Here is a 21,307-nt window from a genome sequence, read left to right on the forward strand (position 1 = left end):
ACACTGCATTGTACCACACTGCACCACACTGCACCGCACCACACTGCACCACACTGCACCGCACCACACTGCACCACACTGCACCGCACCACACTGCACCACACTGCACTGCACCACACTGCACCGCACCACATTGCATCACACTGCACTGTACCACACTGCACTGTACCACACTGCACCGTACCACACTGCACCGTACCACACTGCACTACACTACACCGTACCACACTGCACCGTACCACACTGCACCACACTGCACCGTACCACCCTGCACCACACTGCACCGTACCACACTGCACCACACTGCACCGTACCACACTGCACCGTACCACCCTGCACCACACTGCACCGCACCACACTGCACTGCACCACACTGCACTGCACCACACTGCACCACACTGCACCGTACCACCCTGCACCACACTGCACCGTACCACACTGCACCGTACCACACTGCACCACACTGCACCGTACCACCCTGCACCACACTGCACCGTACCACACTGCACTGCACCACACTGCACCGTACCACCCTGCACCGTACCACACTGCACTACACTACACCGCACCACACTGCACCGTACCACACTGCACCGTACCACACTGCACCGTACCACACTGCACCGTACCACACTGCACCGTACCACACTGCACCGCACCACACTGCACCACACTGCACCGCACCACACTGCACTGTGCTACACTACACATATCCCCCTTCTCCTCATCTTCTTTTGAAAAAAAATTGATAGCATTTTATGTAAACTGTTTTTATCTCTTAGATTTTCACTTGGGGAATATTTGTATGTTAGTTATTAGTATGGCTGTAACTTCCACATTTGTTTTCAGAGTATGTATATATATATATACATACTCATATATATATATACATACTCATATATATATACATACTCATATATATACATACTCATATATATATACATACTCATATATATATATACATACTCATATATATATACATACTCATATATATATACATATATATATATATATTTTTTTTTTTCCCCCAAGACAGGGTTTCTCTGTGTAGCTTTGGCTGCCCTGGACTTGCTTTGTAGATCAGACTGGCTTCAAACTCAAAGAGATCCACCTGCCTCTGCTTTCCCAAGTTCCGGGGTTACAGGTGTGTGCCACAGTGCCTAGCTTTTAGAGTACTATGTAATTTTCAAATTTGGTAGTCACTCCTTGGCATATGCTCAGGAGAATTGTGTATATTGTGTCACAGATGTTTGTAGAAGTGCATTATCTGTAATTGCCTCCCAGAGTGGAAATGGCTCAACTACCCCTCTATCTAATTGATGGATAGACAAGAGTAAATGTATACATATGATGCAGTGCTATTTGGAACCTCCCCTCCCCCCAAATAAACAAAATGTACTGACATAAGGTATGACATGAACAAACATGCTTAGGGAAGGTCACAAAATGTGTGGTGTTTGTTATATAAAACCTGTCATAAAAGATACAAAATTAGGTGGTTTTTATCATGTAAAATAACCAGAATAGAAATAAAATACCAGTGGGTGGTTTCCAGGGACTGCGACTATGTTAGGCTGTTGAGGCTTCCCCTGTGGAGTGATGAAAATGTCATAAAGGTAGGCACTGGAAATGGTTACAAAACTCTATGAATTACTGACATCCACTAAGTCATAAACTTTAAAAGAGCTCATATTATAACACTTAGCTTTTCCATCCTTTCAATGGTTATTTTTATACTTAACTCACCCTCTGATAATAGGTTCTAATTTCTTTCATCTCCGCTGTGAAATTTGAAAGACTCTTTTGGCAGACAGTGCCAAGTTTCTGTAGTGCCCGTGGCTTCTCCTGAGCCATTTCTGCTCAGGCAGCGCTGTACAGTTTTGTGTACTCCCTGGACTGGACAGCACTAGCACACTTACCTGAGGAGCCTTTTCTCACATTTGCTGGAAAGCAGCACCATCTCTCGGTCTTGTTAAGCTTAGAGCTGGTGGCTACGTTTTATTGCAGAAGTTATTCACAATTACTAATGAATTACTGGGCTCAAGCTGAACCAATTCTCTTAGCGTTCACACATTGTCTGTTACCAGTGTGAACTGTCCTGTGCCCAAGTCTGCCGTCTGCCCTGGACGGCCACTTACCAGGGCCTGGAGCTGGGCAAATGAAATGCGGTCTCTACTTCTCTTTGCTGATCACTTTGAGGTTTTTAAAAGTGGGAATAGATTTTTGCAAACTATGTTGCCCCTGGATCGTGTATATTGATCCATTTCCCATATCTTTCTTATTTGGGAATGAATAGTAACTAGAATAAATTCTGTGCTAAAGTGTTTTCAGGTTCTATGGAACAATGCTTTTCTCTTTGTCTAATTCTGTTATCTCACATGTGGGTGGAGAGTTATTTGGCAGCACCTCTAAGTGTGTATTTATTTTGTTGGAGGGAATGATTTCGGTAATGAATTATAAAATAAGTGAATGTCAGACATATGAATATTTTTCTGACACATGCTCACCTCATTTTTTAAAAAATGTCTTCTTGTGTCTGTTTTTCAGATCTCCTGCAGGCTTACTTTTCCTGTAAGCAGCAGGTATGGCTCAATCTTCACAGCCTGGAGGATTCTTGAAGTAATTGGAGAAGAGTCTGCAGCCGGTGACTGGCTGGCTGCAGTGGAGTCCTTGCTCCCTGTTGCTACAGTGATTCCTCCACATGTTTTCTTGCTGCTGGCTCACCTGCTTGTTGAAGATGCAGGGCAGAATCTTCAGCAGATACTGAAGGTCACCACACAGTTAGCCCAAGCAGATTCCTCCCAGGTAAAGAAAGAATATGGAACAGTAATGGGAGAAAAGCTTAGTATTTACAATTATAGATTATTTTTAGTTTGTGAATTATTTATGAGGTTTTGAATTATGAAAAATATCTCTTTCCAGTTTCGTTACACTCTTTTTACCCTGAGTTGATGAACATTTTTTTTAAATTAAAACTGTGTTTTGCCAGGAAATCTGAATTCAGGACATTTTATTTTGCTTTTTACAAGGATTCCATGGTGGTTTTCTTTTACTTTTTTTTTTTTTTTTAAGTTCTAACAATGACCTATGGTGACCCAGCTTAATCAGTTCATGATAGATTCCTTACAGTTTGATCCTGTCTTCACTAAGTCACTTTATAAACAAAAACATTGTATCCTTATTCTGTGTGGTACTGCTCTGCAGACAAGAATGTTAGGATAAACAGTTGTCTTCCTGTCTGCATGAAGCTTGAGTGGAACAAGCAGTCAGACATAAATAAGACTTCCCTCCCTCCTTTAAAAATAGAAATAAGTTCAACACAGTGGTTTTTTTTATTTTATTTTTTTTTATTTTTCTACTGGTTAGACTCTCTAGAATGTTTTCTGTGAAAGAAGGGTTTCCTGACCTGGCAGGCATGGCCTTATTTTATATTCTGTTTATTGGTGTCTGTGGTTAGGTTTTCTTTCAGGCACAGCGAAGAAAAATTTCACCTTTCAATACAAAATTATGTGATCCTAGTTGGAAACATTAAGTGTTGTTGGTGAAAACATTTTGATGGGAAGTTACATGTTTGGAGTTTCTCATTCTTTCAGCTTGTCATGCTCATTTGTTTTTATCAGCTAACCTGTAGTGTATGCAAAGTACCTTTATTATATTGTGTATACATAGTATAAATTATTTCATGTTGCTTCTAGTCTAGTTCTCTGATATTTTCTAGTGACCCCCGCTCATAACCAGTGTTTTCATCAGTGTTAATATGTTGTAGGTTAGTCTTTTTAGATTAGTTAAAATGTAGTTGGCAAAGAAAAATCCCTTGAAATAATTCAGTGGTCTGTCTTGATCTGTATACACTTCTGGCACAGTGTAAGCACACATACCCCCCCACCCCCCATGTATGTCTTTTTTTTTTATTCACTCAGTGAGTTTCTTTGGGAAATTACTAATCTTAAATTGTTATTAACAGTTTCTATTGGACTACTAGTTAGGTCAGTCTTGGCCTAAGTACTATATAAAGAACTATATAAGAAAGTTTCTTATATAGTACTTTATATATATAAAGTACTATATAAGAAAGGCACAGTTTCTTTTCTTTTCTTTGGAATTATGTAGAAGACTTACGGGGTTTCACTTTATATTCATAGTCCAAAAGGAATCGAGAAGCAGAAGTTGCTTAGGTTTTTCTTGCTTGGTTCATATGTCCATAATACACCAAATATGATGATAGCATAATGAAACATTTTAATTTGCCATTCTAGGTAGAGTGGAAGTGGGGTACAGTTTTAGGACTAGCAGATTATCTGTGTATCAGAGTTGTGATGAAGGAGGTTAGGATATTTTAGTGAGAATTCATGTCATTGTGACAAATACTTGAAGAAAAGAACACAAGAGAGACGATTTCAGAATTTCAGCCCATTGTTGGTTGGTTCTGTTGTTTTTAGGTCAATGGCCAGGTGGAAACATCATGGAAATGCATAGGTCATAGTAGCTGGAAGGCAGAGAGAGAAATAAGAACAAGCCAGGGATTATATATATATATATATATATATGCCATGTCACCAGTCACAGAAATTCTGGAACCAAACTCTACTTCCCACTTTCCACTACCTTCCAATAAGATTATCAAATTGAATATTCATTAATAGATTTATACAGGAAGTAAAGTTCCCATGGTCCAGATACTTCTCAATGATTGGTTTTATCAATGGGCTCCATGCTTTTAGCAGATAAATTGTTTACTTTTAATTTTTCATCAGCATATATTAATCATATATACAACAGGTTTCATTATGGCATTTTGTTTTGACATGCATGTAATGTTTTTTTTTAATCATATTCACCCGCATTACCCCTTTCCCCCCTGTTGCTTTCAATTTTCCTCCTCTAGATCCCCTTGTTTTCTCACTTGTCACTTCTACTTTCAGTCCCACCCTCTCATTGTATGTATGTGTGTGTACACCAATGAATTTAACTAGGGTTACTTACATCAGCATGGGTGAAGGGTTATTTATAGGATCATGATTACATTACTACAGAAGAGAATCTCATTAACTGATTATAGATTGGAGCCTCCCAACATTCCTGCCACTGGCCCGTCCTTTACTACCGCCGGGAGGGCAGGGCCTTATGAGCCCTTGGCTCTGTATGACAGAATACTGACAATTCTAATCTTGTGCAGTTAATTCCAGCTGCTGAGAATTCAAGAGGGCCATAGCTATGCCTGGAAGAAAGAGCGCTACAACATTATATCCCTTTCTCCTGCTCTTATATTCTCCCTGTCCCCTCTTCTGCAATGTTCCCTGAGACTTGGAGGGATGATTTAAGCCTAAGCATTTAACAATCACTTATTTTCAGCACTTGGACTATTTATGAGTCTCTTCACTAACTCTGGCTCACTGCAAAAAGAAGCTTCTCTGGTGAAAGCTGACAGCAGTGCTAATTTGTGGGCATTAACAATGTTTTGCATGTCTTTTTAGGAAAACAGTGCCAGTAGCTTGCACATTAAGGCTTATGACCTTCCTAATCAAAGGCTTTTTGACCAGGTTTACGGTACCAGACATGAGCAGACTTCAGATCCCGACTAGAAAGTAGTTGATTACCCCCACAACAGTCCTGCCGCTGTTGTGCCGATAGGCATATCTTGCCTGGTGGATTGGTAATGTAGCACATGGGGCCCACACCTGAGCAGGGCTGTTGTTGACAATTTTTTCCCAGCAGATTGCCCTGTACCTTCTGACACCATGGAGACTAGCCAGGAGTAAGGAAGCTTGCAGCTCAGTTCCAGCTTGATTCTTCCAGGCTTGGAACAAATGTGTAACATGAGTTTGCGGGATACCTCCAATATCAAAACCATAACAGATGGTTTCTTAAAGGAAAAATAATTTCTTTATACTAGACATGGAAAACTGCTAAGAAGACTAAATGGTCGAATGAAACCTATTTTGTATCTAGGGAATACTGAACTGCTGTAAAGTTTGCTGGTATATCCTCTCTTCCAAATCCCTAGGAGTCAGATGCTTTTCTCAGCTCAGATTGCTCCAGCTTCTGAACGGCAGCTTCCACCTCCTGGTGTTTTAGTTGCTTATCTTAGCATGTGAATAAGCATTATTTTTGTCTGTGTGCCATGAAATGGCAATCATTATTAGAATGACTGCGTGGGTTTATTTACTCATTCATTAAGACTTTATTAAGCAGTGCTATATATTTAAGTCATGTTCTATATCTATTGGTCATTTGTTGGATAGTTTTATCATAAATGAGAAATATATCTTACACAATTGTGCCCCTAATATTCATAGTAGAGTGAAATGCTTAAATATTGTTACTCAAATGCATGCTAAACCATACGCAATGCCATCATAAGGGCTTACAGGTAACCATCTGGGAGGAGGCAGAAGGAGCACCCTAGAAAAAGGAGACAGTGCATTCCCCCCTCTTTCTGTTTTTATTACGGTCTGATCAATCATGTTATTTTAGTAGTCTTTAGCTACAGTTTAAGCAGCCAAAAAGAAAGCACTAAATATTTTGACAAAGCAGATTTTACAGCAGTGAGTAGATGCTATGAGTCTATTCATTTGCATTGAAATCTCCTCTGGGTGAAGTGATTTCTATTCTTTCTGATTTATAAGACTGTGTGACACATATTTATATTTATACTAAATGGGAGTGTGCCCCTGTAGAAGGACAGTTGACTCAAGTTCATAGAAGAGTTGATACTAAAGGAGAGTTTTAGACTCTTACGAGACTAAGTAAAGGCAGGGTTTATAGTCTTTTCAAAACTTCCTCCTGCTCCTGATTTTGGGGATCACCTCACATCTACAGGAGGATTCAGCCACCTAAATTGTGGTGCCCTGAGGGTTGTGATGGAATGACAAGTAAGACCTTACGAGAGGATATTTCATAAATTTGAAAGAAGTGAGCTATGTTTGAGGTATATGCTGGCATCCTTCTTACTATTATTCTAAGTGGTGACAATAGAGATCATTTCTAGTAGTATTCATCAAAATAATATTAATTATTAGTATCTATTGGTAGGTCTCCAGTGTGCATTCTCCTTCATCTCTTAATCTGACTCTGGTGTTGTCATGACCTTGCCTGGCTCCAGGGGTAGACCTCCAGAAAAGAGACAAACAGGAAAAGCTGGGATCCAGGAGTCTGGGCTCTTAGATGGAGAATCCTCAGCATCCTAGGAGCTCAGCGTGTTTATTGTTGAACAGTTGAACCGGGAGGTCAGGTAACTGCCCACTGCTGAACAATGAGGCAGGGCTATCATATACAGTTGAACAAGGAGACCGGGTTGTTATGTGCACCTGAACAAGGATGCAGGGTCATTATATGAAGAAGGAATGAGAATTATTATATACAAGGAGGTTGTTAGTATATACAAGGAAGTAGTTGATAGAAGCAGTCTCTGAAGGGGAACAGTTTTTGGGCTGTTTTGATATTGGTTTTGATTATGGTTTTGATATTGGAGGTATCCCGCAAACTCATGTTACACTTTTGTTCCAAGCCTGGAAGAATCAAGGAGTTGGGGTGGTATGGGGAGCAATTGTTAGTAATTCTTTTAGTTTTCTCATCCTAAGACTCACTGCAGAAGATATAAGCTCAGGTCAGGCAGTGCTCAAAAAAAGTTCACTAATTCTGGGCACTGGAGAGATGATGGCTCAGTTGTTAAGAATACTTGCTGCTACCTCCCGTATTGTTGGACTGGGGAGGGGCTGAGGAGAAGAAGAGGGAGGGAGGATGGGATTTGGAGGGGATGGGGGGATGGAGCTACAGCTTGGATACAACGTGCATAAACTGTAATAAAATAAAATAAATTAAACAAAAAGAATACTTGCTTTTGTAAAGGACCTGGGTTCAAGTCCCAGGACATTGTGGCTTCCAGCTATTTGTAAATACAGTTCTAAGAGATCTGATACCTTCTTTTGATCTCTGTGGGCACTATTCCTGCACAGGATGCACAAACATACATGCAGGAAAACATTCATAATTCATAGAATAGAATTGAATAACATTCATAGAATGTTATTCATAGACTAGAAGAATAGGGAAATAAAACTCACCCAAAACAACAAAAAGGTTTACTACTTTACATTTTTGTAGGCAGTAACATCCAGGAATGATCATTCTTAGTGAATCTTGAACGATTTTAACCCATTGACTTGTTTTATCTAGATGATTTCATGCCTTTTTTGGGAGGGGGCAAAGTATCCCTGTATAGCCCAGGTTGGCCTTTTCTCATTATCTACTCTAAGTGGCCTCAGCATCATAATCTTCTCCTAGTCTCCCAAGTGCTAGGATTATGGAATTGTACTATGCTGTCTGGCCTGTGCTTTTTGTTTAGTTTTAATAAGAGTTCCTACTTTTCTGATGCTGTGGACAAAGTCATTTGATGTAAATCATGATAGTTCTGTAAGACATGCCTAAATAAATGGCACTAGAAACACATGGTTTCTTAGCTTGTATGAAGCAATGCTCATTTGACCCTAGTTTCTCCTCCCTCAGGTTTGTTTAGCATCCAGCCACTCTAAATGGGAAGTGAGTAGCAGGAAATACTAAGCATAGAGTCTGCAGAGTGCTTTAAGAGACAGTGTGGATCGGGCCTACATGAAGGCTTTTTAAGTTTCAATTTAGGACCCTTTTCAGGCCATTATCAAACAGTATTTTGAACACACTTAGCCAGTGTTGCCCACCCATAGAAGGTTATCATGGACAGTTCAACAGCGTCTGAGTTTCGTGTAACTTCTCCAGGAAGAAGTTAACGGACAGAACACATGTTGGCCGCCTTCTGTCTCACACTAGAGAGTCTTTGTGAACTTTGAATTCATTCTTCTTAAGTGGCCACTCGTTCAGTACCCTTCTCCCAACACAACCCATGTTCCCAATAGTGTCTCGTTTCCAGCTGTCAGAAACACAACTTTTCCTTACTCTGCATGACCTTTCCTTTGTTTGTGGATTTTGTGTTTGGTTCTTTTCTAATTCTGACTCTGGGTTCCAGCATATTTCATTCATAATACTCAAACAGTTCCAGTTAAACTTTTCTTTTTATCTACTTGGGTTTCTCTCCTCCCCATTTCTTCTAAAGTTCCTGTTTTGCTCAGGCCAAAAGGGTGTTACTCATCTCTTTAAGCCTCTGCTATCTTCTTTTTTGGACTTCTGTATCAATTACTTTTCTGTGGCTGTGGTAAAATACCAGGACCAAAGGAACTTAGGTGAAAAAGAGTGTATTTTGGTTCTTAGTTTCAGAGGTATAAGAGTTTCTGAGGTATACACCTTAGAAGCTGTAAGCAGTAGGCATGGCAGCAGGAACAGAGCGAAGAGATACATCTCTAGCTGCAAGCTCCAAGAGCAGAACACAAACTGGAAGTAGGGTGAGGCTATGAGCTCTCAAAGCCCACTCCAGTAACATATCAAGGTTGCACCACCTCCCCAAACAGTGCCACCAGCTGAGGACTAAATGTTCAAATACCCGAGCCTACTGGGGGACATTTCTCATTCAAACCACCACTGCCTCTCTTTAGTGGCAGGACTCAGTGCTATAATTCAGATTGTAGAGGTGCTAGGGGACCTATTATTCATGTGGCTTTTTGATCCTACAAAAGCCTTATCAGACTTAGCAGCTGCTTAATCATCTGACTTATAAATGTAGGAGATCTAAAAAAAAAAAAAAAAAACCCAAACATATCCTGTTTTGGAAAGAAAGTTTACCTATTAATGTTTATTGACTTTAAAAAAGAGTTTGTATGTTTGTGTGAGTGTATATAAGTGCCATGACCTGTATTTGGAGGTCAAGGGACAACTTGAAGGAGTTTGTTCTCTTCGTATGCCATGTTGATAAAAGAAATCAAACTCAGGATGTCTTGCTTGGTGGCAGGTGTCTCTACCCACTGAACCATTTTGCCAGCCCCACTTAGTACATATATTTTAAAACCTAAGGAATTGCTTTGTCTTCCTGTGTTTCTTTCTTTCTCTTTCTCTTTCTTTCTTTCTTTCTTTCTTTCTTTCTTTCTTTCTTTCTTTCTTTCTTTCTTTCTTTCTTTCTTTCTTCCTTCCTTCCTTCCTTCCTTCCTTCCTTCCTTCCTTCCTTCCTTCTTTTCTTTTTTTCTTTTTTTTTTTTGTGAGTTTATAGCAAAGTTAAGTACCTGGAATAGTGGTCTTAGAGATTAGGATGGTAGTCAAGAAAGGAGGATAATGGGAGATTAGATCGTGGTTCTAAAGATAAGAGGAGTGAGTTCTGGTGTTCTATAGCAGAGTAGGAAGTATAGTTCAAAAAAACATATATTTGTAAAGGTCTGCAACAGATAAGCTCAAAGGTGTCCAATGAATGAGATGGAAGAGTCAACATGTATAAAATGCACAATTATTATATGTCAATTAAAATAAAAATTACTTTGTATCTGGAGTGAATATTGGTCACCAAGGTCATCAGCTTTTGGATAGATTCAAGTCTTTTGATAGCTCATTTCAGATGAATAATTCTGTGTAAGTAATATCAATTTTATTTTTACTGATGTATTAAATTAAAGAGAAAAGCTTTTAAATTAAAAAATTAACCAATATATAAAACAAACACTATACAAGTTAATGGGAGTTTCTTGTAATATTTTACTGTATGCATACATTCTATAATATTCAAATCAGATTAAACTTTCTTTTCTCTCAATGTTTGTCATTTTGTTATGGTGAATGCTTGAAAAAGAGCCTTTTATTCTAGCTTTTGGAAATGCAGAGTATTATTATCTGTGGTCACCCTGTTGTGTAAAGTTTTCCAGAATGGTTTTTACTCTTACTGTAGATGGGGCTTAGCTCCCATTGATCTACTCTGCCCCTCCCTGTTTTCTGAGGCTTCTTATAGCTTCTTTGAGGTTGTTCTTTTTAGATTCTACACAGGGGTGAGATCAGGTGTTAGGAAGCTTACACATTTCACCTTAGGAAGTTACAGGTTTCTTTCTTAAAAATCTCCTCTCACAAAGTGATCTCATGAAGCTCCATGTCTTAGATTCTTTCTCATCTTCTTCATGTTTCGATGTGGTGATAGTCATTACTGTTTATTTTTGTTGCTGTTCTCTCTTGCATTTTCTATCTCTGAGGTTCTTTTCTTTTCTTTTCATGTTTTGGTTGTTAGGTCTAGCTCAAGGTCTTGTTAATTGAAGCAGTTGCAATCTTTGACAATTTTCTGATGTTTTCAGAGCCTGGGTTTTCCATTTGTGAAAGTATATACATGCTTGAACCATTAGAAATCACTTAAGTGGCGGGGTTCATGGCCCATGACTTTCTGATCTTTTCAAAGTCATATATTATCAAATAGTAAAGGCTGACTTTCAGGGCAGAATCCTTGATAGTTCTACTCGGGGTCGTAAGCCGTATTTTAACATAGAAAATGAATAGGAAATGTGTGGGATTTAATGGCCTGTGAGTTACTGCTGTGAGAAAGGGAGAAGATATATCCTGTAAAAGGACATGCACAAAGAGTCCCTGGCCACTCTGCACTCTGTTCTATTGTCACCGAGTTCTGTGAAATGCTACCCCCTGAAGTCAGCCGGCTGCCTGTGTTCTCCACACCAGCAAAAGAAGCCAGAATGTACAGTACTTTTAATAAAGACTTTCAGAGATAACAAATGCTGAACTAATATTTCCTGGTAGTTATAGAATCGATTAGGCCTTAAGAAAAATTGGGATGAGCTTGTCTGCATAAAGTAGTTAGACAAAAGGGAACACAGGCCAAAAGACAGTGGTCAGGTAATAACTCCTCTTTGTGGCAAAATGCTTATTTCTTTATAGACTCTGTGTATAGAATAAGGCACTTTAAACTGTCAGATTTCTTTGTGGTGTGCATGAAGCTTAGGGTTTATACCAGCATATCACTTTGGTGTCAGTTTCTTGGCTCAACAACATTATGTTGAATTATTGCTGGTGCATCTATAGAATAGAAATCACCTAAACTTTCCCTTTAAGAAATGTTTGATTGTGATTTTCCTGATCCATAGTAGACTTACTAGCTTATGATTAATATACTAAAACAAAGGCTTTATGTTTCTGTGTCTGACAGAGAAAAGAGTGGGCATGGAATTTGATGAAGAGCAGCCCAATGCTACATTCAGAACAAGGAAGCATACATGCCTCCAACAGGCTATGGGACTCTTTGTAGGCTTGTCCTCTGCTTAAAACTCAAAAGGAAGAGATTGAGAAGTCTCTTGGAACCAAAGGCAAAAAGCAAGCATCTGGAGATGATAGCCTAATGTCCAAAAGCTATTTTAGAATGTTCATAAATATAAGAGGCTCTTATATTTAGGGAAAATATTTTACCAAATAATTTTTGGAAAAAAATGTTTGGGAAACATTGAGAAAATTACATGTTGCTATGGTTGACACATTGAAAAGGCCTGAAGTGGTACACTGTCAGTTTGGGATTTTGAAATGCATGAAGGTATCCTTTCAGCATTCAGTCGTGGAGAACATGTTTGCAACATATGTTTTAATTGGGATGTGGAATGCTAAGGTAGGTGGAGGTGCTCACTATGAGTAGGGGCACCTATAGGAGACCCTGTGGTGTCCTAGTGCAGAGAGTGAGTTGTGTGAGGACAGGAAGGGGTGACTCAGTCCCATGAGGAGGTCACATAGGCAGCTGGGAATAGGTGGTTCATGAATAACTCTTGTTGGATAAATACATACAAGTTCATATGTAAATACATACATCTGGGGTTGGAGAGATGGCTCAGAGGTTAAGAGAACTGGCTGTTCTTCCCAAAGAAAGACCTGAGTTCAATTCCCAGCAATTACATGGTGGCTCATAACCATCTATAATGAGAATTGGTACCCTCTTCTGGCTTGCAGGCACACATGCAGACAGAATACTGTATAAATAATAAATAAATAAATCTTTAAAAAATATATACATCTTTAAAATGATGTAGAAACCTATTGTCTCTTTTCATCCCATATGGGCTGGAAAATATTTGTACATGATACAGGATTATATTTGAGCAACTTCACTGAATAAACAGAATAAATGTATTTCTGGAGGTTCTGGAGTACTTTGTAAACTGTAGTTTCTCCAGCGGTACCCCTGTTCAATGTCTCTGGTTATATATATATATATATATATATATATATATATATATATATATATATTTTTTTTTTTTTTTTTTGCGGGGGGAGTCAAAGGCCACAGAACATAAGCCCAGTTATATATTATTTCCTGTAGCTTTTAGTGAGATGACAGGTCTTGATTTGATGGCAGAGTTTAACTTCAGAGATCTCAAAGGTGGGTAGGTGTGTTAGGTCCTTCATCAGAAGTCTCATTTTTACCCCATGTCTGTTGAACACACTGGGGCTTCTAGCCCATCAGTAACAGTTTTGAGCATTTTATCATAGTTAATATAAGCTTTTAGGTGTTTTTTTTTTTTTTCTTTTTTTTTTCAGAAGAGTTAATGTAAAATAGCATTTGGGCTTTCTGAAATCAGTTTATTTTCAGTGAGTGGAGATACATAGTTATACAGCAGATGAAGCAGGAGAAATGGCTAAGAACTGACCAGGGCTGATTCTGTATGGCAGGACTGTAGTGGGTTGATTGGACTTTTGAAGAACATGTGTTCCGTTATTCTTGATTAGTAACATTTCTTTCTGTAAATGAATTGCTTGTATATTTAAGAGGATTTTCCTGTGTCTGCAGGACAAATTTGTATTTTGAAGTGAACTATAGTTGTCTAAAATGTTAAGAGTGTTGAAAGGGAATTTTTCATAGATACAGTTTAAATTTAAAATTTATGAAACAGAATTCTCAAGGAAAGCCATGTATTAAAGTTGTTGATTCTCAGCAACCTAAGAAGCTTCCTGTACTTTATTTGTTGATTGATTGAGTTAACAGGTAACTATTGTTGGCTATATCTAATTTTATCCTAAAACCAAAAAAGTATTTTCCAAAATTGCCATGTTTATCCACACTAATGGATGGAACATTGTGGAGTTCATGGTCATTAGGTTTAAGTTAGGTTAGATTACACTTGCTTCTTATTAGATGAACCCTATTAATTTAGAGTTCATGGCAATTTGATATAGGCTGAGTGAAAACACGAGCAGGTATTGAAGCTGCTGCTTTTAGGCTTTTTAGATTTGCTCACTTATATTAATGATGAGTGTGCTAATATAAAAAGGTCAAATTATCTATTCATTAAGACTTACCAATAGGGACTGGTGCTTGATGACACTTGGGTAATGAGTTTGGTACAGGCTAAAAGTGAAAGCAATCGAATTTTATTTTTTTAGTACTTTTAAAATTCAGTCTTGCCGATCTTGATTATTTCTAGTAATCTGAATTATTATTAATGTAATTATACTGGTGGCATGTTACTGTTTATGTGTACTTAGTGGCAAGTTGTATTTAATCTTTAATGGTAGAGGTGCAGCTTCGTCTGTGTTAAGTGCAATTATCATGGAATTATCCTTCAGCTTGAAATACCGTGCATGCCTTGTTTTTATTAGGTCCCACGTTATTTATTAAGCGTTTTCAAGTTGCTCATTTAATCATGCAGCATATGCTTAGTGCAGACCTCCTCTGTGGTAGGTACTGATAACACTGAGATGGAAGGATACTGTCTTGTGTTCAGGAATGGTGGGGCTCGGTGGGTTGATAGAGGCCTTAAAAATGACTTTCAATATAAGACAGTAATTGCCACTATGGAGGTAAATAAGCAGCCCTGCAACACAGAGGGACCCCGTATGTTTCTTTAAAGCAGGGCAATGAGAAAACATTTTAGACAGAATGCAGAACATATGCAAAGACACTGATAGGTGGCAGGTCACAGTGGGTTGGTAAGACAGACAGACAGCCATTCTGAATTAAACTGGATACATGGCTTGAGGGAAATTGTTCCTGGAGTAGATATAAGTGTTAAGACATGACCTACCTCCTGAAGCCTTGCAGTTAGGCAAGATGAGGGACATTTCCTAAACAACCAGGGCAAATCAGACTTGGGGAGATGAAGTGGTATACGAGGATGTTAAAAATAATAGTTTTGGTGCAGACACTGGCTTATATAAGAAAGTGAGGAAACAAGTGAAACCCACAGTGTGGTAGGAACAAGCCTAGGAGTTCAGCAGCTGCTATAGTTCTCGGCCCCTATGTCAGTGATGTACGAATATTAGTAAATGAGAGGATGGGTGAAGATGAGAGTTCTTGAGAGAGTGGCTGGGGACCTGTAAGTCCTACATCAAGCCTCCTTGTCTCAAGTTGAGTGACTGCTACTTGGACCTGTCCTTTTTCTTCTCTGGTCTCTCCTTCTAGTCCAGCTTGGCGTCCCTTTCTCACATCTGAGGTAAATGAGTATATATAACAAATTTGTGGTGATGCCCTTTAAATTTTAAATGAGAGTGATAGCTGGGGCTTCATGACAGTCACTGGCTATAAGTCTACCATAGCTTTAATCAGGCTGTGCTGATGCATGTCTTTAATCCCAGCACTTAGGAGGCAGAGGCAGGCTGATTTCTGAGTTCAAGGCCAGCCTGAGCTACAGAGTGAGTACCAGGACAGTCAGAGTCACACAGAGAAACCCTATCTCCCAAAACAAAAATAAGAACAAAAACAAAAACAAACAAAATAAGAGAAGTCAAGAGGAAGTAAAATGGAAGAGGAACAATTTGATGCAAAAAAAAATGTGTTTGGGCTAGCTAGCAATTGTAATGATGAAAGAGATTCTATAGTGTCAACATCAGCTTACATGCATAAAATTTGCCAGTGCAAAACATGTGAGTATTTCTTATAACCAAGTGTGGGCAACTGACGCAGGTGTTATTAAAAAATCCAGTGGGGTGACGCTCCCTAGGGGAATATATAGGCCTCTGTTGACAGCAGCAAGATTCCTAAGGGTTGTACAATGCGTAACGCAGAGACAGACTTTCTGCACCAAGTCTAATGAGACCTTCATCCTGTAAGCTTGGCTGCTGGCCATGGAGCAGTAGGAAGATCTCTCTTGGGCTGTGAGATGTACAGACACCTTCACCATACTGACAATGTGCTGACCCTGTTTCCCATAGGAGCCTGTCCAGACTCAGATATTAGAGGTTTTTGAGGGGCTGGGGCAGGGTGGTGGGGAGATGATGACCAGATCTATCAGCATCAATTAGAGGTTATAAAGTTAAGGGAACTCTGGAGAATTCTGCCAGCTGTCACTGTAGCTCTTGCTAGGGATATGGGCTTAACCTTTGCGATCTCATCAGCATGAAAGTGAGCATGTGGGTATTCTTAGGTTTTGGCTTCCGTGGGCCTTGAATGATGCTGGCGCAATCATTGCGGTAGCAAATAGCAGATGGCTACTTCACACTTTTGCATTTGATTTCCCTGTTTATATTTTGTGCTTTGTTGAGGTTTACAAATGAGGATCTCCAAATTCACTCCGGTTAAAGTATGCCAGCTATGTATTTTTATAGTAGAGGTACATTGCTGTCATACCGTGATGAATGAAAGTCAGTACAGTGATCAGGAATGTTCTCTATGTCCCTTTTTTACTTTCTCCCTTTTGAGACATTAGGGTGTCATTTAGGCTTTCAGAAAGAAGGAGCCTTGTGTGTATTTCTGTTGCCTGGTTCTCAGTGCATCCTTTGAAGCACTCATTGAACAGTTGGTAAGCTCGTGGATATATTTTGAAGCCAGAGAGGATACAGGCAATGGTCTGCAAAGTTACTGAGGAAAGTCCAGCAATCATTTTTGAAGCAGCAGAAATGCAGAGAACCATGCATGCATATGTTATGTTGTCTTAAATCAAACTCTGGGGAAAGCTGTGGTGACACATGCTGTTCTTGAAAGGCTTAATGCAGTCCTTCTAATCGGATGAATTGTCTTGTTGTGTAAAAACTGTTATTACACTGTGTGTGAAACCAACCATGCTGCTGGGGAAAAAAATTAAATCGCCTGACTGAGAGGTCACTTGTGAATAGTAACACAAGATCTATTGCCGTTATTAGAGACTCTGGAGGACATTCACCCTTTTATGGTCTTTCAACTGCTGGAATGAAATATTTTAGTGGTAAATGACACCCTTCTGGGAAATCCCCCTGAAGATTCATTCTTTGCTGTTTGTATACAGAAAAAAAATGGTGGGAGTGGGAGAGCACAGGAGGACAATCACATTATTCCTTTCAGATCACTTAGCAAACTTACCTAATTTGATTTGGTGTGATAACAGTTGCTTTTAAATGTCCCTTACTTACGTTCTCATTCATTGTCCGTTAGGGCCACACTCTGTCTTTTGTAACATGCCATGCACATTCTGTGTTCTTTTCTGTAGGGTGTGCATGGAAGAGTAGGCTTAGACGCCTGGCTGGCTGGGGTTGATGTCATAGTCTGGGTTATGTGTTTTAAGATACAATGAAGTGAAATGTCTTTCTGCTCATGCTATTTGCATTCTTTTAAGAGTCTTTGATTATATACAGGAAAGATTATTTAAATTCATGCCTCAGTTCTGCATGGAAACTGTTGGTTGATAAGTATTTTATGAAATATTTTCAGAAGTGAATACAGTTATTGATCTGAGGTGTTTATAAAATAGTCATTAATGTAGGGTTTGCAATTTCTTTTTTGTGGATAATATTCAGTATTACTTGTTTGGGTAGCATTGCAAATAATTTGGATAAATTTTGCATTTTGTTAATTTTGAAGTCAAGTAGCTAACATTTCTCCTTTTCTTATTATTTAATTTCGGTGCCTTTCCCCTCCTCATTTCCTTTAAAGCTTTCTTACTTTATTGCTCAAAAGCTATGAACCAGTTAGAGTGGTGTGAATAGGGATATAAATGCTTTTGGGTTTCTCAGTGCCTGCTTTTGTTACAGGTATTTTGATGGGTTCATTAAAGCATATGAGTTGAAGTGGGGGCAGGGAAGAAAAAGGAGTAGAGAAAAGGAAATACATGTCAGCTGGAATAATATATAGATATTTGAGCTTCACCTGGAAATAAAAATAATTTTGTAGAATGGGAGATAGAAACCCTTTGTCAGGTTGCTAATGAGAGGCTTGACCTAGCTGCTGCTGCTGCAGCATCTTTGGGGATGATGAGAGATGCAAAATGCACTGTTGCTAAGCAACTCTCTTGGCTGCCTTTGGAGCAGGTTCATATGTGCTAAGAGCTAATGAATCCTCATGTCTGCTCTTTGAAACTGCTCAAAAAAGCCAATGAAGACATTCCCAGACATTTAGCATTTATAAGTACTGAACCTTTCTTGCCATGTCATCTACTCATTAAAAATTAAATTGACCATTTAGTGTGTACTGAATATTGCTTTATTTTTCAAGGTGGGCCAGGGTTTGAGTCCTAATAAATATGTTTTCACAAAAGAGCTCAATTGAAGTGAGTTAGCTTTTCACTGCTATGATATTGTTATAACTGAAGAATTATTTTAAGTTGGAATACTCCTTTTTCTTTTCCCTTTTAAAATGGGTGGAACCCTCCTTTTTCCTTAGATATTTTTGAAATCATACTATTGGCACGTATTGTTCAGCACAATGCCATTGTCTCTGAGCACTCTTAACAATCTAGAGACCAGGAAAATGTTTTTACGTAGTTTTGTCTAGCCATTCCTTCACTTAAAAAGTTATTATAACAAAACAAGCCACAGAGTAACTGATGGAACCTGGATCAAGTATGAATCTTAAGTTCTTGGAAGTCTCCACAGAACCTCTGCTGACCTCTCGCGAGTGGTGTGAGGATCGAAAGATGCACAACGTGGTAGGATGGTGTAAAGGGCCTTCCAAGTGCTAAGTGCTCTAAGTGCTGTTTTGTTTTGTTTTGTTTTTAAATTATTGTATTGACTTCCAACTGATTTCCTGCTCAACAAGAACTTTGTGTTACTGAGTGGCTGCACAGTCAACTTTAGCTGTATTTCGTAGGATATGAAAAAGAAGAATTCATTTGTTACAGGCTTGGGCTTTTACCTGTTCATGGTTTAGTTGCACGTAAAGAAGATGACCATAACTTTGTATAAGCAATTAAGTTAATTTCTTAATTCTTATACTACCCAAAATGTACTAGACATTCTACTATAATGTAATAATGCTATATTCTTCTCTAAAATGAGAATTATAAAAGAACTTGCCTCTTTAAATTTAGCATGTGAATTAAATGACACAATCCACAGTACAGAATTATCTTCATAACCCATGGTCAGCAAAATTTAGCTTTTTATTGTTCTTTTTACTGATTGTGCAGTTATTTGTTCTGTGTTACAGGTTCAGTGCCTGGCTGTAGCTTTATAGAGATTCTCCTTGTCTATCTAGAGCTATGATTGTCCTTTTTCCCCCATTGTTCTTCACTGTGATATATGTTTGTGTGTCAGTCACATTTATTTATTTACTCACATATTTGTGTGTGTGTGTACCCATGTACGTGAAGGGTATGTGTGAAGGCCAAACACTTCGTGGAAGTTGGTTCTTCCATCATGTGGGTCCCCGGGATTGAATTTAGGTCATCAGACTCAACAGCAAGCTCCTTTACCTACTGAGCTAGGTTCATCGTGTGCCTGTTTTAACTACTTTTAGATTAAGCAAGGAGATTGAGCATAGAGTTTTTCAATAGAAATTAAACAAGAGCTAAGTTAATCAGTTTAAATTTTCAGGTTGTGGGGCTATAGAGAGTAGAAGTCATTGCCATGGATCCTCAGGACCTGAGCTCACATCGCTAGCACTCAGAAAAATCCCAGTGTGGCAGTGAGCAATGTACTATGGATGAGGAGGCAAGGAGGATGTCTGGGCTTGCTGGCCAGTGAGTCTAGACAAATTGGTGATCTCCATGTTCAGTGTGAGACCCTATCTTAAAAACAAGGTGCAGAGCCATCAGGACTATATCCAGTACTCAGTTCTGACCTACACATACACCCCTCACACCAAAATTTTCCTGACTGCATATTTTAAAAGGTGGTGAAAAATAACACTTATTATGTTTTATATGTCTTGCTATATCTGAAATATTAAAAATATAGTCAACAACAAATCTGAACTATTTTGTGGATTCTTTTCCACAAATCCTTTCAGATTTGTTCTGTGTTTTACTCTCATGGCACATCTCATTTACATTGGCTGCATTTCTAGTGTTCACCTGTGTTGTATGACAGACTTTTTCTGGAGAGACACGGCACACACATCTACTCACCCCACAAAGGGAACCATGACAGGCCAAAGTGTTGAGTGCATCAAAATCCAATTTGGCGAATCAGTGAGCTTTTATTGTAAGGCTTACTGAAGGAGTGTATGTGAGATGTTACTTACAGAAGTTACTTACAGATGACTCAAAAGCAGCTGTATCTCTGAACACCCCAGCACTGGTGATGCCTCACAAAAGCTGCAGCCCAGAGATTTCTGGACAGGCTGCAGAAAGCTCACACGTCCATGTGATTACTGGGCAGCTCAGATTCACCCTGTGACTCTTTCCCAGACATGTCTCACCAGCCTTCAGTGTCTCACCAGCCTTCTCCTCCTCTCTGGAGGGAGTGTTTCTATTTGGAGGAAAGTGCCAGGCAACAAGTCACGTATAATGACCACTGGGTCGAACCACCGAAAATTCCCAGTGCTTGTACATGTCATCATAAATGTGAAATATGTGTATAGAAATACTTTTCTTCTATTGATTTCACTTGTCTAAAAATGGGCCCTTAGTCTCTAGTAGACTAGAAACTTAATGCTCAAGAACCAAATTTTTTTTTCTTTTGAGATAGGTTCCTCTTATGTAGCGCAGGCTCTCCTTAAACTTGGGAACTGTAGTGGTCAGGGTTTTCTGAAGTGAAAGAACCAATAGATTGAGTATTAATTGTATAAAAGGGATACATTAGATTAACTTTCACAGTAGGGGCCTAAGCCATGGTGTTTCTTGTTCACTGGAGAGGCAGAGAACCTCTAGCTGCCCAGTCCATGGAGATGAGTGCTTGTGCTGTCTCAGTCTGACTCTGAAGGCCTGGGAGAGATTACTGGACAGCTAGCTACTGGTTCAAGTTGGACGGTCAGAGAAGTTGGTTTCTGATATCAGCAAAAGGTGACAAGAGTGACAGCCACGGGTGAGATGATGCTCTTACCAGCAGGAAGCAAGGCAGGCAGGCGTGTTGGCTGCTTCTAGAAAGTGTGACCCCTGATGGGGGGAGGGTCTTCTGAGTTCATCATTTGCAGAGGCACTAGCACAGACTTGCCCACAGCTGTGGCTCTTCCTTGATTCTGGATCCATTCAAATTGACAGCCAAGACTGATTGCCCATCATGATCTTCCTGCCTCTGCTGACTTACAGGCATGCAGCACCATGCCCGGAAAGATAGTAACTGCCAAAGTATAGTGTTC

The 21,307-nt window shown here is 39.3% G+C and overlaps 1 protein-coding gene across 3 annotated transcripts in view; it reads left to right on the forward strand.

The window, feature by feature from the left end:
• The window catches only part of Focad (focadhesin), a 315,631-nt gene that overhangs the window by 113,272 nt on the left and 181,052 nt on the right, over positions 1-21,307 (forward strand). For all 3 annotated transcript variants that reach the window (XM_060365822.1, XM_060365823.1, XM_060365824.1), the window contains one exon: positions 2,548-2,805. In XM_060365822.1, the coding sequence (XP_060221805.1) occupies positions 2,548-2,805 (258 nt within the window). The remainder of the gene's footprint in view (positions 1-2,547; positions 2,806-21,307) is intronic.

Source organism: Meriones unguiculatus, chromosome 12 (genome assembly GCF_030254825.1).
Source record: "Meriones unguiculatus strain TT.TT164.6M chromosome 12, Bangor_MerUng_6.1, whole genome shotgun sequence".
Taxonomy (NCBI): domain Eukaryota; kingdom Metazoa; phylum Chordata; class Mammalia; order Rodentia; family Muridae; genus Meriones; species Meriones unguiculatus.